The sequence below is a fragment of the Anguilla anguilla genome, chromosome 5, assembly GCF_013347855.1.
Source record: "Anguilla anguilla isolate fAngAng1 chromosome 5, fAngAng1.pri, whole genome shotgun sequence".
In the NCBI taxonomy this organism is placed as follows: Eukaryota; Metazoa; Chordata; class Actinopteri; order Anguilliformes; family Anguillidae; genus Anguilla; species Anguilla anguilla.
In genome coordinates this window covers 11,036,926-11,050,165 of record NC_049205.1, presented here as the reverse complement: position 1 = coordinate 11,050,165, position 13,240 = coordinate 11,036,926, and the positions used below count along the sequence as shown (strand labels likewise).

At 41.9% G+C, this 13,240-nt stretch overlaps 1 protein-coding gene across 3 annotated transcripts in view; it reads right to left on the bottom strand.

The window, feature by feature from the left end:
* Positions 1 to 667: 667 nt before the first annotated feature.
* gpm6ab (glycoprotein M6Ab) overlaps positions 668 to 13,240 on the bottom strand; it is a 57,745-nt gene continuing 45,172 nt past the window's right edge. For 2 of the 3 annotated variants that reach the window (XM_035419154.1, XM_035419152.1), the window contains exons 2-7: positions 11,273 to 11,465; positions 8,438 to 8,594; positions 7,695 to 7,848; positions 6,996 to 7,072; positions 6,352 to 6,417; positions 668 to 2,357 (exon numbers count right to left, since the gene is read on the bottom strand). In XM_035419154.1, coding sequence (XP_035275045.1) covers positions 2,205 to 2,357; positions 6,352 to 6,417; positions 6,996 to 7,072; positions 7,695 to 7,848; positions 8,438 to 8,594; positions 11,273 to 11,465 — 800 coding nt within the window. In that variant the 3' untranslated portion in view covers positions 668 to 2,204. Of the gene's footprint in view, positions 2,358 to 2,395; positions 2,896 to 6,351; positions 6,418 to 6,995; positions 7,073 to 7,694; positions 7,849 to 8,437; positions 8,595 to 11,272; positions 11,466 to 13,240 lie in introns of those variants that run through there. The other variant, XM_035419155.1, reaches the window with a different exon arrangement.

Genomic DNA, 13,240 nt, shown 5'->3' with positions numbered 1-13,240 from the left:
TTTACTTACGCAAGCAAATTTGTTCCTACAGTTCAGAAAGAAAAAAAAAAAAAAAGCCACCGTCAAGCTGTTGGGACATTTATGTACAAAACAGCCTGCTACTAAGCATTCTTTGTGAAAGTACAAAAGACTAATATGAGCAGCTGAAAAGCATGGCCAGATTAATACTGAATACGCAACATCATTACAAGTATCAGGTTAAGACATGGTTTGAAAATCATCACAAACTATATAAGACACAAATCAAACACTACAACCTAGTAAAGATATTTAGCGTAATACTGTTAGCGTCGTAACTGTTATATCGCACATTTAAGAAAACAGTTGACCCAGCAAGACAGTCGAAGTGTATAAAAAAAAGAAAGAAACAAAATACTTTTGAATCCGTAAAACTATTACCATTTAAATGCATAACCATGCCACAAATAACATCTAGAGTCACGGTCTTTACCTACGTTAATACAAGTTTGGTTAAAAAACAATGCTGCAAGACTAGTAACTGCACAGAGATTCATCTCTGGATTGAATAAAAATGCACTTACACCAAGAAAGAGCTCACAATGGTTCAATAAGTGCACAAAACTAGCTTTTTTGAAACACTGACAAAACAGGTATTGTCAGGCAACAAAATTATGAGACACTGTACTGCAATCCTATAGCAGTTATATGTAGGCAAGACAGATCCAAAACATCAAGTTTGGTCCATAATCAAGAATAATATATATATTTATACTTTTTTTTTTTTTAAAGTGACATTTAATGTCGTTTAGTAAGTAGCTTAACAACCAAGTTTTGTTTCGTTCTATGTGTGATATCCTCTTTTTCCCCATTGAGATCGAAGGCCACCACAGGGATGCCACCTGAACTCACCCACACTTCAAGATTTTTTCAAAATTTTAACTGGCAGAAGAATATCACCCAGATATTACCACTGAGATGTGTTTTATGATCTTATGAAATGACCTGAAATTGAAGTGTCTGAACATATATGTATATATTTTATATAGAGATATATATACAGTGCAGAATACTGACAAAAAATACTTTGCTTTTAAAAAGTCTTGCTTGAAACAAAGAAAAAAAGAAAAAAACACTGTAAAAATGGTATTTGCATGTGACTGCATGGCTTGGATGGAAAAGCGTGGTTTTATGTACAGAGTCTGTCCGAGGCAAATCCTAAAAAAGCCGATCTTTCTGAAAAAAAGATTCCGTATCCTGCCTCCTTTGACCTCATAATCATCATCATCACCTTCATCGTCATCATCACAATAATAAACCTCCTGTGAAATTACCATTTCAGTAATTACTTCCCTTCACTTTCACACAAACTGACATTTTCAAAGATCAACGTCAAAGTGCCATCGCAGACTTGACATAGTTGGTAAACAGCTATTTTCTCTGGCGGTTACGCCGAGCTACAGTATGACAGTATGAAAAAAGTCACTTTAAGGTTCTTTTTTTAAAAATCGCTGGCAATCTTATCCAATACAGAATTTGCTGGAAAAGAATCTGTACATTTATACTGTTGATGCTCATCAAAGGGCAGCTTGTGTTATTCACCTGTAAATGATACCTGTAAAAAGTCTGGTCAAAATTTGGTCTTTTAATCAAAAATGTATTTGAGTGAAGCCCTGTAAAATGAGACTTTTTTTAAAAAACATACAAATCAGTTACACAATGGTGAAAAATGCAATAGATACACATCACCCCACCTCCAGACCATCCCACCCACCCCATCCCTCCAACATGACCATAAATAAATATCACCAGGAACACTCAATGACATTAATAATTAAATGGTAAAATTCAGCAATAGTTAGAATTAGGATTGTAAGTCACTCGCATAAAAAAATAAGATAAAAACAAAACAAAACAATTAATTGTCTCTGAAGTGAAAAGCACTGGTGCAGTAGAAGGAGAAGAGGAACAAGAGGATGAGGAGGAAGAATAGAAGAAATATGTAAGTGTCATCCCCAGGAGCGTCGTCATGGTGACCTGTAAGCCCCGCCCAGAGACAATCCTGAGAAACACTCAAAGCTCAGTGAAGGACATTGAACCCAAACCCACCCACCCGCCCCATCAACCCCGAAAAAACGAAGCAAAGCAGAGACAAGCGTGCACAGGAATGTGAGTGTTCATGTGTGTGTATGCGTCTGTATGCGTGCGTGTGTGTGTGTGTGTGTGTGTGTGCGTGAGTGTGTGTCTTATGTGTATGCGTTGAGTCGCTCTTTGGAGCGGGTGGAGTGGATGTCGTGGAGTTCCTGTTCCTCCTTAGATTTGATATCCTCGTACTTTTGCATCCTGCATGCATCTTTCACATAAGCCCAGTTGGCAGAGAGCACCATGAGGTAATGCACCTGCAAGACACAAGCGTTACGGACAGTTAGCGGTAAGCCGACCGCGGACGTAACGCACATTAGCTTAACCACACATTTAGAAAGAAATTTTTTTTAAAAAGCAAATGTAGGCACATATTAATAGGAAATACTGTCCAGCTAGCACACAGGTTATTATCCATTAATTTATAGAAACTCGGGGCGGGGAGGTCGAGTGCATTAGTGTATTATAGCATAAAACCGGTTATGTTTTCGGCGTGTCAGCAGGTTGCTATTAAGGGGAAACGGCAGACCGAGCCGAGAGTCAGTGCGCATAAAGCCATTGAGCCTGCAGTTAATAGAATCGTATAACTCAAGACGGCATTAAGAACATCCTAGCCTCCCCGTCTTCCTTAAGGCCACTCTTTTGGTGAGCCTGGGAGTCTTGACAGTTAAGCGTGTCCTGAGCTGTCCCCCGGCACGGCGGTGGAGTTTCCCTTTAGAACCGCGTGCAGTATTTCCCCAGACTGTGGGACTTCAGGGCGACAAAGTTTCGGATCAGAACCGAAACGCCCGCCACCTGTTAACCGGCGAGAGACAACGACAGGAGAAAAGAGAGGAGATTACTGAGGCGAAGCGGGCTCCGCCTCTCTTCATTCAACATCGACGAAACAATGCCACGAGCTAACATATGTTGGGCCTCGTTGATCTGATTTTGAGAAGCTACGTCATTCAAAATGGACAGATTGACTGTGGATCAGCTGAACCGTCGATCATTTAACAAAGCGCTTTGACACGCCTTTAGAAAAAATGTGCCTTGCAATACCTTTCATGGCCACAGAGGGGTGTTTTGGAAAAATGCACATACTTTCTGATGCACAAAGATGTCCAAAAGGTATGATGTAATTAATTAAAAAAATGGAGAAAAAATCTCACCTGTTTCAATATAGTTTTCGCACGCACACACACACACACACACACATGCATGCACGCACACAAACATACAAATGCATATATTTAATACTTAATCCACATCAAATGTATATGTATAAACAATTCATATATTATGAAACAGCGTATAACAGAATCAAACATTATGTCCTACATATGCATCTAATACTAATTACCGAGGAAAATGACACATGATATAATATTTGCACACGCCAGTCTATGACATAGGTGTAAGTGGGGAAAGAGTATTTCACGCCCTTGTGTTTCTACGAAGATCCAGCAGGTGGCGATAAGCGACACAGCTCTGAACCAGGGCTGTGCTTCCAAAGGCAGTGGCTGCTCATACACCCTCCGGCTTTCATTGCCCTTATCAGCTGCGAGGCTCTCCTTTCAGCGTCTCCTCACCTCCACTCTAATCTCGGTCAGACAATTGAAGGATGCTAAACGGACAAGATGCAGGATCCAGACAGAGACCGAGGATCTGCTGTAATTTTAACCCGGTAATTCAGATCAAATCACCGTGACTGTGGATTTTTAAAATCTCTAATTTTATTCTGAGTTGAACAGTGAGATGAAACTCAGAATAAAATTTGGCCCAATCCACAGTGATGATGATTTAATCTTATATATATATATATATATTTTATGGCTTCTGACTAGATCCAATCAGAAAACATGAATCAGTTACTCATCACTGGTAATATTGCATTCAGAATGCAAGAAATGCAACCCGGGCTTGCTGATATGCGACCTGATACTTGTGGGAGTTTGAATGATAATTCCAATCACGCTGTATCTTTGTTTTGGATACGACGTGATTGGAATTATCACTCAAACACAAACCCACAAGTATCAGGTCACATATCAACAAATCAGGCTTGCATTTCTTGTATTCTGAATGCAATATTACCAGTGGTGCGTAACAGGTTCAAATGTTCTGGCTTCTGATTGGATCTAATCAGCCTGCTTCTCAATCCCTGGTTGTGGACAGGATATACAATCACAACTTTGTTACACATGGATTTTGAGGGGTGCGTCAATTGTGCTTATGCACTTAAAACCTAAGGGCACTGCTTAACAACAGCAATTAACAAAAATGGTGCCTATTACATTCTACTAGTCAGGAAATACATCTTACAAATCATGCATCCAGACTTTCTAATACTTCCCCTCCTGTTAAACCAGTTCAGTTTTATTGCTGGCTAAATTTTGATTGGGTAAAAGTTCCCTTCTTGTTTCCTCCAAATATTATAGGCAAATGTGATGATCGTTTAGAAGAATAAAGATCGCATGCATTCAAGGACATAATCAATTATTTGTAATTAAGTTCTGTTGCCTGTCATCTGGACACACCTGTTTACACTGCATTCCTTGGTTATTTAATCAAATTAAGGTACATGGACATTCTTGCTGCTTATTTGTCAACATCTCATTACTGCAATTACATGTCCGTGACTAAGCTTTCGTTGGACATGGATAATAATTGCCCTACTATATGCTCTAAGACATCCTGATAAGGGCATATTCTGAATGACTTCTGCTCTCCATCAAGAGCCAATAGGATAAAAGGCCACACGAAAATAATACTTGTGGGTTTAAATCATTGTTCAAAGGTTACATTTTTGAATTGTGTTATATATTCTATAACTATGTCTAATACCTTAGACACCAGGACCTGGAAACACAGGTTCTTTGTCATACTGTGTGTGTGCGTGTGTGTGTGTGTGTGTGTGTGTTTAATTATGAGCAGTTAATTTAATGAATGTGTAACTAATGTCATAATTTTCCATGCTCTGTATTCTAAATGTTATCACATTCATATTCATTCAAGCCTGCGGCTGGGACTAATTTAATCGAAATACTGACCAAACCTTATTAATTACCGTATTTATTGGCTTTATTTTGCGGTTAAATATTTATCGTTTTTGTCTTCCTATTGTCTGCGGAGCAAAAGCTTTGGAACAGGATATGGCAGGTGGATATGGTTTTCAGACACACTCCGCGGAAGGCTAGATATCAGCAAATTCGGGCTGATGAGGGGTAATGGAGCACACCGGTGCGAGGGCAGCGCATTTATCACAGCGTGTCCATTTTATCCTTTAGGAGTTCAGAGTCATTTTCTCTCATATTTTCCACCGACTGGAACGAACAACGAGCGGCCAGAGAGACGGTAATTTCTGATGCAATAAATACATTTTGGTGAAAGGATCATTTTGCTCTGTTTGCGTTCCAGCCATGTGCAGGATATGAATTGCTATGAAATGAACCGCAATCATGTTCCATTTCGCTTCATGCTCAGCTGCGGTCGAAAGGCTCTGTGAGACATCATTTGTTTTTTTTTGTTTTTTTGTTTTAATTATCAGTTTTTCGTGTGTCCGTAGATTTTTATATATTTTTTATTTATTTATTGCAAATGCGCTCTAATTAAAATCTGAAGCCATCATCTCTGACTGCAGACTGCCATCTCTCTCCTAGAAGATGGCTCCTCGCAATCACTTAGCCAGAGCCGTGTTTTCAACAAGCTCCTTTCTTCTCGCAGTTTCCATGGCAACCGCTCGCCGTGCATTCTCAGAGCCCAGCCTCTCTCTCTCTCTCTCTCTCTTTCGGAGACGCCGAGCGGCCTCGTTCCCCTCGCCGCGCGGAAACGTTTCCTTCCCCGCCCTTTTCTCTCTCCCCGGCGCGCTACAATGCAAAACCCTTCCCCGCAAACAGCTTACAAATCAGCCCTAATGTGGGCACACGAGCGCGTACGTCATCGTTAACCTTTCACCTGAAACGGGAGATTTCCCGCTACACAAATCCAAACAATGGGATTACATTTTCCCCCGCTACCAGTGCAAGATACCTACCAGGGCCTTTTTTTAGCCTAGCGCACGTTCCATTAAATAACACGACATAATACATTAACCGCATAATGGCAATTGGGTTGTCTCCAGTGTACCACTGAAATCATAGACTATCTTTATGTGTTCAGACGGGTGTGAAATATGGGAGCGCCTGTACTATCACAGGAAGGCAGTGGAGGTGCACCAGGCTGCACAAAGCTGTGGAGATAAAGGGGGCAATGAATTTTCGGGGCACTCACCATGGCAATGACCGCCGCCCCTGCCCCGGCCAGGGCGCAGATGAACAAGTGGAACGTCAGGTCCAGCTGGAAGATGTCCAAAGAGAAGGGGAGCTTTATTAGTGCTGGGGGCAAGGAGAGGGTGACACACCAAAAACTCCATACATCAGTAGTGGTGGTGGTTCGGGTGATGAGGATGAAGAAGGAGGAACACAATGCAATAAATCACATGAGATTAAAGGAGTATCCACATGACCACAATAGGAATGTGATGCCCTAATGTATGACATACTAATGTCTAATATTTATAGTTTTAATATTTAGTGTACTTGGTGTAAATGTTGGATACAAAATTGCATGCTCCAGACATTCTCAATGCATCGCAATCGATCAATGCAGAGCCGTGACTGCCATACTGTAAAAAACGATACAGGGAAACCCTCGGTGCTATTTTAATATTAAGGGAATGCATTATGGTTGCCAAAAGACAGCAGTGAAAAGATTTTACTGCCCACCGATCAATTACATTTAACAACAGCGGCTATAAATCTCGGGATCACAGGTGCTTAGCATAAATGGATGCACTCCAAGTCTTGGAGTTCATTATAGGGAAGGCTAAATGGAACATAGATGAGGGGAGATTCCGCTGTGCATTTCCCGCTGACCTCGTTAGATTCGCACATCTTGAAGAACTTCTCAGATCCGGTGCAGACTTTCTTCTCCTCTCCGATGGTCACAATTCCTGAAAAAAATAAAAATAAAAATGCTACAGTGAGCCTGTGCTGTGTGCTGAAAGCCCCCTGAAGCAAGGAGGGTCCTATAGAGCAAGACCACAGATGGCCAACACATCATTTCCGTTAGAGCTACAGTGAGTCATGTCATACAGCAGACAATATAAAGAGAAGTGCAATCTAAATACATACGCATGGACATACAGTGCTAACATGAAATAGTCTGTGTACGGCTGTCTGTATAAGTCTTGTCACTGCCCCTATTGGACCCAAACTTCATAGGAACTTCTTAGTTTGGTTATTTAAATAATGACAGAAACTCCACAAGCGGGATTACCGTTACAACAGACCGTGACAAATTCACTTACAGTATAGACCTGTGCCAAACCGGAAGTAAAGCAGCCATGTACAGAAATGAAGTTCCTTTGTGGTTTAACACCAGGAAGCCATCTGTCTGTTAGAGTCTAGCCTGAACCTATTTCATGAACCCTGAGCTGAACCAGAAAGGAGAGCAGTGGGACTGTGGTCTGCTGAATACCAAACAGTTCTTCATCACAGAATCTGAGGATATATTTATTCATAATCAGTTAGAAATTGGCTTTGGGTAAAATCCCAAATTGCACCAGGGTGTACCGAATTGGCGTAGATCCAGGCAGAGGTTGGCCCCCTCGATGACGGTGGTGTTCTGGCAGATGGTCCAGATGTTGAAGTACATGAAGACGGGCAGGGAGGTGAAGGCAGTCACTCCCAGCCAGGCCAGCATGAAGATGTACGTCAGCAGGATGAACTGGGGAGGAGGCGGGGAAAGAGAGCTGTCACTCACACACCTGTCTGACCGTGTCTGACACAAAACAAACATCGTGCTAACACTGCTAACACGTCCCTCCTCATTCATACAGACCACATGCGTAACTGCCAGCCATAGAAAGAACTACCACTGACAAGTTTGGGATTTTCTAAATGCAAAAAAGTCGAGGCATCATCAATAAATTGTATTAATGGTTATACTTCTCTGTTTCAGCCAATTATATGTCTGAGAATGCTTCTCTCCATGTAAATCTTTATTTATGTCTATAATGGATATAGTTGAAAATGGCAAAATACTTACATATTATTATTATTTATGATATATGCTAACTAAACATGATATAAGAAGTTACATAAACAACATTCTACATATTCCAAATTAAAACTGGATAAAAGTTTATTGATGTAACGTTTCAAAGGCAGGAAGTAATTTATTCCATTTCATTTCCCTCGCATCCTGTCAATTCATTTATTTATTTACATATTCATTTATTTATTCATATCCAGTCATGGCGTTGAGTAAACGCGCATTGGCATTCACTGCCGTTGGCACGCGTGACGCCACTGACCCAGGCGCTGACGCAGCGGCCGCAGGCGGTGATCTTGAAGTCTCCGTACAGGTCCCGGATGGCCCCGGTCGTGAAGAAGCCCTCCACCATCAGCAGGATGCCGTACACGAAGAAGGCTGCCGCCACGCCGTAGATCACGTACTTGAAGATATCAATCCTAGAGAGAGAGAGAGAGGAACAAGAAGCACATTCAGGAAAGCGTGCCGTAGGAAGTTCCTGTTTGTGCAGGTTACCTGAATAACCTTCAACCAGGCATGTGCTATGAGGGCCGATATGTTTTAACATTGCATGGCCAGGTTCTCTTCTTAATGACTTAATTTGTGATCCTTTTGAAAAAAATCAGGAGCTACAGCTGGAAACTGCAGTCTTGTTGAAATCGATTTACTGTTGTGTACTGTCACAACGATCTATCAGAACAAAAACCAGCATAGACACTGAATCTTGAGTTGTGCAGCCCTACCTTAGACCTATTCCAGTACCTGACTCTAAGCGTAACTTCAAAACTGCTGACCCCAAAACCCGTCATAACCCAGCAGTGATACAATATGGGCTTGTAGCTATATTCAGCACGCTCATTTTGCTACATTGTAACTATACAGGTAAATTGCCTATTGAATATATGTAAAAAATAATTCGATGCAGCAAATGAAATGGAAAAATGAATATAATAGCGCTTTATGTGGAATATGGATGGGGAAAGCATGTCGAATGCTGTTGGGTACAATTTGCCTCCTCGGTTCTTTCAGCAACTTGGAAGAAATGTTTCCATTTGTTCCATTGCCTGGGTTAATGATTGGCTTTGATCCTCTCCCACTCTGGTCCTTCGCTCGTGTAATTAACAAGACCACTCAGTTTCGCAGGGTGGATTCATTTCCAGAGCAGAGCCAGAGGACATTCAGTTGTGGGTAGGCAATTGTGAGAGAGCTGCCCCCTGATGCTAAACCTATGTAGAGTAAAACAGAGAATACTTATTAATTTCATGCACACCTGGGCTAACCACCTGATCCAGACCTGTGCTAATAATACTATCCAAATCTGTACTAACCATCCTATCCAAATGTGTGTAAAAATGCTGTCTAACCTGTGCTAACCGTCCTATAAAAATATGTGCTAGTAATCTTGTCCAACGTATGCTCATAACAATTTCTAGCTGTACCCTAACCACATCAGTGCTGAATATTTAAATTTGTGGTCATTACATTGTTGGGTGGTAGATAATGTCAGGACAGTGTAAAAATCAAGACAGTGGCAAAAAAAAAAACTAACCAGACACACATACTGCTAAAAAAACTGGAAAATAAGACCTAATAAACAGTCACATTTTCCCATTTTAAGACCTGCCAGGCACTTGTTGGAATGACGCTTACAGAATTGACAGTGTGATTAATGTAAGCAACTTCCTTCCCTGACGCTATCCATTTTGTGAAACAGGTGGTACACAAGGTCTTTCGATGCTCAAGCCGCACCACTGGGGAAACACCCCAGCTCACATATCGGTAAATCTACGGTTCACGCGGGTCTTTGTGTGTGAAAGGAGGAGAGCGTCGTGACAGGTGAAGAGCTGAGCGTGGCGGGGGCGGGGGCGCGGTTCTGACACGGCGTCCCGCGGCTGCCACGGCAACGCTCCGCCACTCTCAGCTGGCGGAGTTCCGGCGAGCAGGTGTGGCCCGGACGCCCCGAAGGGATTTCACAGCGCTTAATGCTCCACGCGGGAACCCCGCCAAATCAATACCGGAGGCGCACGGGAGAAATGTCACGGAAAAAACAAGACACGTCCAGCCTCACCCAATAAAAAGTATCCACGACCCGCGAGGAGGGCGTAAATACATTTTCTTTTTTATATTTTGTTAGCTGTACCTTCGTACCTTGGTTTTTCAGGTCACTGTGACATTTATCTGGGTGGATGGTGTGATTTGATTCTTGTCAGCCATCAGACTCACTGTTTATCTGCTTCTAAATGATGGCCATGCATGGATAATCACAGTCAACCAGCCCCCAGTCCAAGTGAAACAGATGATTTTCTAACATGGCTGCCTGTATAATCAACAGCCTACAACATTTCAAATGGAAGTTGAGTGATTTGAAAGCAATGGCAGTCCACTGAAAGACAAAATATAAACTGAAAATGAACTGGGGTTACCCCAAATAAGACAGATCATAATTTTAGCCTATTTAAATTCCCTTTAGAAATCCAGTTCAAAGAGTGAAAGCAACAATATTTAATGACTGACTGTAAGCTGAAGATGGATGCTTAGAAACTGTATATACACAAATACACAAAAACTGAAATATCTGTCCTGGCACTAGAATTGATGTCCATTGTTTGATATCCTGGACTGGGATTCAGTTTGTTGACTGAGGGGGGAGGGTAGCTATTAAAAAGAGGTAAATTCATTGTTTAGGTGCCTAGTGTAAAGACTGGGCTGACTGATAATTGTTGCACCTGCTTGCTATGTGTTTGCCTAAAATAAAATGTGTGGGGTGCTATTCTTCACACACATTGGGGAAGGCAGATGCTAAATCATCCACTAGTGGGTCTGTAGAGTGCTACAAAACCTTTACAGAAAATAATTAAGCACACTCTGTTTTATCTAATATATATAAAGTACACATGCACAAGTAGGTTTTTATCAATTTAAAAAAGTGAAAGATTAACACAACCAGCAATGCATAAATAACAAGCTGTGTGATCAGAATGTTCTTAACTGAACATTCTAATGCTGATGTAACAAGCACTACTGGTAACTGACAGCAATGGAGTTCTAGAACACTAGACTTCGAAAAAAATCAACTCTTCAAAGCATTAGCTCTTGCTGCTGTCATAGGGGTACTCACATGGTGAAGACGTCCAGGGAGTCAACGGGTCCTCTCACCACCTCGAAGTAGTTCTGGAGGATGGTGACGGTGCCAGAGAGCGCCTCGTGCCCGCAGCCGCAGAACAGCGCCACCCCGGCGTAGAGCAGGATGGTGGCGATCAGCGAGGCGTACGGGATGCCGCCCAGGCATTTGATGCAGCACTCAAAGCACCCTGGGAAAATAAATAAATAAATAAATAAATAAATAAATAAATAAATACAAACCTAAATATATGCATTAAAAAAAGCGGAACACCCCCCGGATTTAAACAAGGGAGCCAGTTGACAGTTGACCAATCACTTCCCTGTCGCCGGGCGGAACGTTTTCTGTGGTGCTCTTCAAAAGAAATTGCCGGCAGCAGATTTAGTGCTTTAATACACAGCACGCAAACAGTATCGATCTGCGCCCGCAGCCCATACAGGGGCCAGCGCATGTTAGGAAGCCACTGAGGCTGCTGTGAGCGAACTCGATTTACGGTTCACAGTGAACGAGGCTGGGAGCTGAAGACCGGGGCACCGCAACCAGACCACAAAATGACCGTACATCATAAGAGTGACTCGCGTGACCAATCACACCCATACAACCATGTTTTGTCACATTTATTTTTTCACAAATGTGCTATTTTGTGTAGTTATTTGATGAAAATGTCTGTATCATCACCCCCACCCCACCCCCCCCCAACTGCCATACTAGTCCATATGGGTCCATATTGGACCACTGGCTTGGATCATTTGCTTGTTAAACACTGTGGGAAATTGAACTGTGCGTCACCCCAGATCTTGTCGATGCTTCAATACACAATCATTCGACACACACGCCACGCCTTAAAATAGCCCATACTATTTATGCCTCCACATGCTTTTTCAGACCTTGCTTGACTGGAGTATGTTCAGGGCTCTCTTTAGCATGGAAAACACTAAAAAATGTGTTTTACACAGAAAGTCAAGAAACAAAATATAGAGGAAAAATGTTTTCTTCCTCTATATTTCAATCTTCTCCCAATCTCTGAAGTCCAATGATCCCATCCCATTGTCAGTGCAATGTTCTCTATTACATTCAGAAGATCCCATGTTGCTAGCTACTGCACAGTCCATAAACTGTGCTACGCAGTCTTTGTGTCAGAGGAGTAAAGCCTCATGCGCAGTTAGGGCAGCCTGATGCAGCTGAGTAGCAAAGTAGATGAAAGAACAGTAGCAGTTGAATATCTGGTGAGAATGTCCATGTTTCTGATGCAGTGCAAATTCAGAGAGTCAGTGTGCATGCCAGAGTAGGTAGGAAAAAGATTGATTGTTTTCATAGTTCTTTCCTCCTTGTTTATTTCAACCTGTTACTGAAAATGGGCGTAGGGATTGCACTCCTCGTGAATCTCTTCATCTGAAAGGTGATACGATCTACTGACCCAGAGTGGGAAAATTAATAATGTAACCTATGCCTGGGATTTGATCTCTGTGGGATATAATTTCAGATCAATATCCCACTGGGGCCGTCTGCCAGTCTAACTGCTAAATACAGCTACTGTTCACTCGCTGTATGTTTGAGTGTGTAGAGCAGTGTGTGTGCAGGTTGTCTGCATGTCTACGTGTAGAGATCACGTACTGTGCGTTGTGATTCATGTGCGCCTGGTTGTAGCTTTTTTTCTACACAATTACCTGCCTTTAATTTCTCTTTGCCGCACTAGTTTGGAATTGCCCATTGTGCTTCTAGTTACCACTACTGAAAACATAAATGCTGGATAGTAAATATATGGAATAGTATTATTATTTTTTCTGGAATGCAAATGGAGTAACCTATCCCTAGCCGAGTAGAATCTGTGTTCAGTTATAGCTGCCACAGATATGTACGAGCCTTCTTGCTCGACCCCTGAGAAAACACAACCTGCCATTCCACCATGCTGGCCCTAAAACCAAATTATATAAATATTATTAATGCATAATGTCTATTCAAAAT